The sequence below is a fragment of the Salvelinus alpinus genome, chromosome 1 (assembly GCF_045679555.1).
Source record: "Salvelinus alpinus chromosome 1, SLU_Salpinus.1, whole genome shotgun sequence".
NCBI lineage: Eukaryota > Metazoa > Chordata > Actinopteri > Salmoniformes > Salmonidae > Salvelinus > Salvelinus alpinus.
In genome coordinates, this window is record NC_092086.1 from 4,968,838 (window position 1) to 4,977,304 (window position 8,467).

The 8,467-nt window shown below is 47.5% G+C and overlaps 1 protein-coding gene across 1 annotated transcript in view; it reads right to left on the reverse strand.

Annotated features, from left to right (window-relative positions):
- Positions 1–377: 377 nt before the first annotated feature.
- The window catches only part of LOC139569450 (protein kinase C beta type-like), a 154,187-nt gene continuing 146,097 nt past the window's right edge, over positions 378–8,467 (reverse strand). Inside the window, exon 17 of the mRNA XM_071390977.1 lies at positions 378–711. Within this exon, the coding sequence (XP_071247078.1) occupies positions 523–711 (189 nt within the window). The 3' untranslated portion in view covers positions 378–522. The remainder of the gene's footprint in view (positions 712–8,467) is intronic.

The window sequence follows — 8,467 nt, forward strand, 5'->3', positions numbered from 1 at the left end:
AGTCAGAACCCTTTCTCATTTACTGAGTGGGTGTGTTGTGGGTGTGTTGTGTGTGTGTTGTGTGTGTGTTGTGTGTGTGTTGTGTTGTGTGTGTGTCTTGCCGCATTACCAACCCTGTGACATCACACCAAACGAAACTCCAGGAGAGAAGCCGTCAGAACGAGGGATTAGACAGAAAACGAGAGAGGGAGAAGAGAGAGAGAGGACGGAGGGAGGGAAGGAGAGTTGGTTTTCTTCCTCTCCTCCTCCTCCTCCTCCTCCTCCTCCTCCTCCTCTTCCTCCTCTTCCTCCCCCTCTTCCTCCTCTTCCTCATCCTCCTCCTCCCCTCCTCCTCCTCCTCCTCCTCCCCTCCTCCCCCTCCCCTTCCTCCCCTCCTCCTCCTCATCCTCCTCTTCCTCCCCAGTCACCTCGTCAGAGGGGTATTCAGGGTATGTGTGTGTGTGTCTTAACTCTGTCCGCCCTCCTCCTCTTCCTCCCCAGTCACCTCGTCAGAGGGGTATTCAGGGTTGGTGTGTGTGTGTCTTAACTCTGTCCATCCTCCTCCTCTTCCTCCCCAGTCACCTCGTCAGAGGGGTATTCAGGGTTGGTGTAGGAGAATCCCAGAAACTCGTCTTGGTCCAGGTTCATTATAAACAGTTTATCTGTAGGAGTCAGATCCACCGGCATCTTAGTGAACTCCTTATCAAAGTTACACGTGTCCTTGTTGCTCTTCTGTTCCAGAGAAAGACAGGGACAGAGACAGAGAGAGGAGGGGGGAGAGAGAGAGGAGGGGGGAGGGGGGAGAGAGAGAGGAGGGGGGAGGGAAGAGAGAGAGAGAGGGGGAGGGAAGAGAGAGAGAGAGAGATGAGGGAGACGGGAGAGAGAGAGAGAGGTGGGGGGAGGGAAGAGAGAGAGAGGGGGGGAAGAGAGAGAGAGGAGGGGGGAGGGGGGAGGGAAGAGAGAGAGAGAGGAGGGAGGGGAGGGTGTAGAGAGAGATAGAGGGATGAGGGAGACGGGAGAAGGAGGAGGGGGTAGAGGGGGTAGAGAGATATAGAGGGATGAGGGAGACGGGAGAGAGAGGAGGGTGGGGGGAGGGTGTAGAGAGAGATAGAGGGATGAGGGAGACGGGAGAGAGAGGAGGGGGGAGGGAGGAGAGAAAGAGAGGAGGGGGGAAGGAGGAGAGAGAGAGAGAGAGTATTGTCAATATTAAAACGTAGTTAATTGACGGTACATAACATTGTGGTGACAGTGGTAGACTGGTAGAAGACAGCAGGATGGTTGTAGATTTGACAGAAGACATGTAGTGGAGTTGTATAATAACCTATAGAGAGACAAGGGGGAGGGAGAGACAGAGAGAGAGAGAGTGTGAAGGCTGCGCTGTTCCTGTCCTCTGTGCCAGGAGCCTAGGGGGGCATGGGGGCGGGAGAACTAGAGCATCCTCTAAGATAGAGAAAGAGAGGGAGAGAGAAAGAGAAAAATGGAGAGACAGAAAGAGAGAGAGAGATGGAGGGAGGAAGGGAGATAGGGGACAGATGTGAGAGAGAGAGATGGAGGGAGGAAGGGCGATAGGGGACAAATGTGGAGAGAGAGAAAGAAAGCAGGACCGAGAAAAACAGCGAAGGGAACTGGAGAGAGAAACAGTCAGACTACAGCCAGAGAGAACTAGAGAGAGACAGTCAGACTACAGCCAGAGAGAACTAGAGAGACAGTCAGACTACAGCCAGAGATAACTAGAGAGAGAGACAGTCAGACTACAGCCAGAGAGAACTAGAGAGAGAGACAGTCAGACTACAGCCAGAGAGAACTAGAGAGAGAGACAGTCAGACTACAGAGAGATAACTAGAGAGAGAGACAGTCAGACTACAGAGAGAGAACTAGAGAGAGAGACAGTCAGACTACAGAGAGAGAACTAGAGAGAGAGACAGTCAGACTACAGTCAGAGAGAACTAGAGAGAGAGACAGTCAGACTACAGGCAGAGAGAACTAGAGAGAGAGACAGTCAGACTACAGGCAGAGAGAACTAGAGAGAGAGACAGTCAGACGGCAGCCAGAGAGAACTAGAGAGAGAGACAGTCAGACTACAGGCAGAGAGAACTAGAGAGAGAGACAGTCAGACTACAACCAGAGAGAACTAGAGAGAGACAGTCAGACTACAGTCAGAGAGAACTAGAGAGAGACAGTCAGACTACAGCCAGAGAGAACTAGAGAGAGAGACAGTCAGACTACAGCCAGAGAGAACTAGAGAGAGATACAGTCAGACTACAGCCAGAGAGAACTAGAGAGAGAGATACAGTCAGACTACAGCCGGAGAGAACTGGAGAGAGAGACAGTCAGACTACAGAGAGATAACTAGAGAGAGAGACAGTCAGACTACAGTCAGAGAGAACTAGAGAGAGAGACAGTCAGACTACAGAGAGAGAACTAGAGAGAGAGACAGTCAGACTACAGAGAGAGAACTAGAGAGAGAGAGACAGTCAGACTACAGTCAGAGAGAACTAGAGAGAGAGACAGTCAGACTACAGTCAGAGAGAACTAGAGAGAGACAGTCAGACTACAGCCAGAGAGAACTGGAGAGAGAGACAGTCAGACTACAGCCAGAGAGAACCAGAGAGAGAGACAGTCAGACTACAGCCAGAGAGAACTAGAGAGAGATACAGTCAGACTACAGAGAGAGAACTAGAGAGAGAGACAGTCAGACTACAGAGAGAGAACTAGAGAGAGAGACAGTCAGACTACAGAGAGATAACTAGAGAGAGAGACAGTCAGACTACAGCCAGAGAGAACTAGAGAGAGAGACAGTCAGACTACAGAGAGAGAACTAGAGAGAGAGACAGTCAGACTACAGAGAGAACTAGAGAGAGAGACAGTCAGACTACAGAGAGAGAACCAGAGAGAGAGACAGTCAGACTACAGAGAGAGAACTAGAGAGAGAGACAGTCAGACTACAGAGAGAGAACTAGAGAGAGAGACAGTCAGACTACAGAGAGAACTAGAGAGAGAGACAGTCAGACTACAGAGAGAGAACCAGAGAGAGAGACAGTCAGACTACAGAGAGAGAACTAGAGAGAGAGACAGTCAGACTACAGCCAGAGAGAACTAGAGAGAGAGATACAGTCAGACTACAGCCAGAGAGAACTAGAGAGAGAGACAGTCAGACTACAGCCAGAGAGAACTAGAGAGAGAGACAGTCAGACTACAGAGAGATAACTAGAGAGAGAGACAGTCAGACTACAGAGAGATAACTAGAGAGAGAGACAGTCAGACTACAGCCAGAGAGAACTAGAGAGAGAGACAGTCAGACTACAGCCAGAGAGAACTAGAGAGAGATACAGTCAGACTACAGAGAGAGAACTAGAGAGAGATACAGTCAGACTACAGAGAGAGAACTAGAGAGAGAGACAGTCAGACTACAGAGAGATAACTAGAGAGAGAGACAGTCAGACTACAGAGAGATAACTAGAGAGAGAGACAGTCAGACTACAGCCAGAGAGAACTAGAGAGAGAGACAGTCAGACTACAGCCAGAGAGAACTAGAGAGAGATACAGTCAGACTACAGAGAGAGAACTAGAGAGAGAGACAGTCAGACTACAGAGAGATAACTAGAGAGAGAGACAGTCAGACTACAGAGAGATAACTAGAGAGAGAGACAGTCAGACTACAGAGAGAGAACTAGAGAGAGAGATACAGTCAGACTACAGTCAGAGAGAACTAGAGAGAGAGACAGTCAGACTACAGAGAGAGAACTAGAGAGAGACAGTCAGACTACAACCAGAGAGAACTAGAGAGAGAGATACAGTCAGACTACAGCCAGAGAGAACTAGAGAGAGAAACAGTCAGACTACAGAGAGAGAACTAGAGAGAGAGACAGTCAGACTACAGGCAGAGAGAACTAGAGAGAGAGACAGTCAGACTACAGGCAGAGAGAACCAGAGAGAGAGACAGTCAGACTACAGAGAGAGAACTAGAGAGAGAGACAGTCAGACTACAGGCAGAGAGAACCAGAGAGAGAGACAGTCAGACTACAGAGAGAGAACTAGAGAGAGAGACAGTCAGACTACAGAGAGAGAACTAGAGAGAGAGACAGTCAGACTACAGTCAGAGAGAACTAGAGAGAGAGATACAGTCAGACTACAGAGAGAGAACTAGAGAGAGAGATACAGTCAGACTACAGAGAGATAAATAGAGAGAGAGACAGTCAGACTACAGAGAGATAACTAGAGAGAGAGATACAGTCAGACTACAGAGAGAGAACTAGAGAGAGAGACAGTCAGACTACAGAGAGAGAACTAGAGAGAGAGACAGTCAGACTACAGAGAGATAACTAGAGAGAGAGACAGTCAGACTACAGAGAGAGAACTAGAGAGAGAGATACAGTCAGACTACAGCCAGAGAGAAATAGAGAGAGAGACAGTCAGACTACAGAGAGATAACTAGAGAGAGATACAGTCAGACTACAGAGAGATAACTAGAGAGAGACAGTCAGACTACAGAGAGAGAACTAGAGAGAGACAGTCAGACTACAGAGAGAGAACTAGAGAGAGAGACAGTCAGACTACAGAGACAGAACTAGAGAGAGAGACAGTCAGACTACAGAGAGAGAGAACTAGAGAGAGAGACAGTCAGACTACAGCCAGAGAGAACTAGAGAGAGACAGTCAGACTACAACCAGAGAGAACTAGAGAGAGAGACAGTCAGACTACAGAGAGAGAACTAGAGAGAGAGATACAGTCAGACTACAGAGAGAGAACTAGAGAGAGACAGTCAGACTACAGCCAGAGAGAACTAGAGAGAGAGACAGTCAGACTACAGTCAGAGAGAACTAGAGAGAGAGACAGTCAGACTACAGAGAGATAACCAGAGAGAGAGACAGTCAGACTACAGAGAGAGAACTAGAGAGAGAGACAGTCAGACTACAGAGAGAGAACCAGAGAGAGAGACAGTCAGACTACAGAGAGAGAACTAGAGAGAGAGACAGTCAGACTACAGAGAGAGAACTAGAGAGAGAGACAGTCAGACTACAGAGAGATAACTAGAGAGAGAGACAGTCAGACTACAGCCAGAGAGAACTAGAGAGAGAGACAGTCAGACTACAGAGAGAGAACTAGAGAGAGAGACAGTCAGACTACAGAGAGAGAACTAGAGAGAGACAGTCAGACTACAGCCAGAGAGAACTAGAGAGAGAGACAGTCAGACTACAGTCAGAGAGAACTAGAGAGAGAGACAGTCAGACTACAGCCAGAGAGAACTAGAGAGAGAGACAGTCAGACTACAGTCAGAGAGAACTAGAGAGAGAGACAGTCAGACTACAGCCAGAGAGAACTAGAGAGAGAGACAGTCAGACTACAGAGAGAGAACTAGAGAGAGAGACAGTCAGACTACAGTCAGAGAGAACTGGAGAGAGAGACAGTCAGACTACAGCCAGAGAGAACTAGAGAGAGAGACAGTCAGACTACAGTCAGAGAGAACTAGAGAGAGAGACAGTCAGACTACAGCCAGAGAGAACTAGAGAGAGAGACAGTCAGACTACAGAGAGAACTAGAGAGAGAGACAGTCAGACTACAGTCAGAGAGAACTGTAGAATACAGATAACCAGATAGATACAGGAAGAAACTACACAGAGATACTGTAGAACACAGATAACCAGATAGAAACAGGCAGAAACTACACAGAGATACTGTAGAATACAGATAACCAGATAGATACAGCCACAGAGATACTGTAGAATACAGATAACCAGATAGATAGAGCCACAGATATACTGTAGAACACAGATAACCAGATAGATACTGTAGAATACAGATAACCAGATAGATACTCTAGAATACAAATAACCAGATAGATACTGTAGAATACAGATAACCAGATAGATACTGTAGAATACAGATAACCAGATAGATACAGAAACAGAGATACTGTAGAACACAGATAACCAGATAGATACAGAAACAGAGATACTGTAGAACACAGATAACCAGATAGATACAGAAACAGAGATACTGTAGAATACAGATTACCAGATATATACAGCCACAGAGATACTGTAGAATACAGATAACCAGATAGATACAGAAACAGAGATACTGTAGAATATAGATAACCAGATAGATACAGAAACAGAGATACTGTAGAACACAGATAACCAGATAGATACAGACAGAAACTACAGAGAGATACTTTAGAACACAGATAACCAGATAAATACAGAAACAGAGATACTGTAGAATACAGATAACCAGATAGATACAGAAACAGAGATACTGTAGAATACAGATAACCAGATAGATACAGAAACAGAGATACTGTAGAATACAGATAACCAGATAGATACAGAAACAGAGATACTGTAGAATACAGATAACCAGATAGATACAGAAACAGAGATACTGTAGAATACAGATAACCAGATAGATACAGAAACAGAGATACTGTAGAACACAGATAACCAGATAGATACAGCCACAGAGATATATAGACAACCAGACATACTGACACTACAGCCAGAGAGGATATGTGTGCTGGTGTAGAAACAGAGAGAGGACAGGAGATGCTTCGTCGAGAAGAGAAGAAAACCACTTCTCCTACCTTCTGTTCATCCTCCCATAGGAGGTTCCCCAGCCCCATCTCTGGTCCTGGTAGCTGGGCAGGACATCCACTAGAGTCCCTGGTCTGAAAGAGGCCTAACCAGACCTGCACCCCAGTCCCATCTCTGGTCCTGGTAGCTGGGCAGGACATCCACTAGAGTCCCTGGTCTGAAAGAGGCCTAACCAGACCTGCACCCCAGTCCCATCTCTGGTCCTGGTAGTTGGGCAGGCCATCCACTAGAGTCCCTGGTCTGAGAGAGGCCTAACCAGAACTGCACCCCAGTCCCATCTCTGGTCCTGGTAGCTGGGCAGGACATCCACTAGAGTCCCTGGTCTGAGAGAGGCCTAACCAGAATTGCACCCCAGCCCCATCTCTGGTCCGGGTAGCTGGGCATGACATCCACTAGAGTCCCTGGTCTAAGTGAGGCCTAGCCAGAACACTGGCCACACTAGGTTAGACAGAGCTCATAGTGGTGAGAGATAGGGAAAGAGAGATACAGAAAGAGACAGAGAGACAGAGAGAGAGAGAGAGAGAGAGAGAGAGAGAGAGAGAGAGAGAGAGAGAGAGAGAGAGAGAGAGAGAGAGAGAGAGAGAGAGAGAGAGAGAGAGAGAGACAGACAGACAGACAGACAGACAGACAGACAGACAGACAGACAGACAGACAGACAGACAGACAGACAGACAGACAGACAGACAGACAGACAGACAGACAGACAGACAGACAGACAGACAGACAGACAGACAGACAGACAGACAGACAGACAGACAGACAGACAGACAGACAGACAGACAGACAGACAGACAGACAGACAGACAGACAGACAGAGGGAGAGAGAGAAAGAGAGAGAGACAGAGACAGAGAGAGAGAGAGAGAGAGAGAGAGAGAGAGAGAGAGAGAGAGAGAGACAGAGAGAGAGAGAGAGAGACAGAGAGAGAGAGACAGAGAGAGAGACAGAGAGAGAGAGAAAGTGATAGAGACTAGGGGTCCATGGTTGAGATGGAACAGTGATAGAGACTAGGGGTCCATGGTTGAGATGGAACAGTGATAGAGACTAGTGGTCCATGGTTGAGATGGAACAGTGATAGAGACTAGGGGTCCATGGTTGAGATGGAACAGTGATAGAGACTAGGGGTCCATGGTTGAGATGGAACAGTGATAGAGACTAGGGGTCCATGGTTGAGATGGAACAGTGATAGAGACTAGACTAGGGGTCCATGGTTGAGATGGAACAGTGATAGAGACTAGTGGTCCATGGTTGAGATGGAACAGTGATAGAGACTAGGGGTTCATGGTTGAGATGGAACAGTGAAAGAGACTAGGGGTCCATGGTTGAGATGGAACAGTGATAGAGACTAGGGGTCCATGGTTGAGATGGAACAGTGATAGAGACTAGTGGTCCATGGTTGAGATGGAACAGTGATAGAGACTAGTGGTCCATGGTTGAGATGGAACAGTGATAGAGACTAGGGGTCCATGGTTGAGATGGAACAGTGATAGAGACTAGGGGTCCATGGTTGAGATGGAACAGTGATAGAGACTAGGGGTCCATGGTTGAGATGGAACAGTGATAGAGACTAGGGGTCCATGGTTGAGATGGAACAGTGATAGAGACTAGGGGTCCATGGTTGAGATGGAACAGTGATAGAGACTAGGGGTCCATGGTTGAGATGGAACAGTGATAGAGACTAGTGGTCCATGGTTGAGATGGAACAGTGATAGAGACTAGGGGTCCATGGTTGAGATGGAACAGTGATAGAGACTAGGGGTCCATGGTTGAGATGGAACAGTGATAGAGACTAGGGGTCCATGGTTGAGATGGAACAGTGATAGAGACTAGGGGTCCATGGTTGAGATGGAACAGTGATAGAGACTAGGGGTCCATGGTTGAGATGGAACAGTGATAG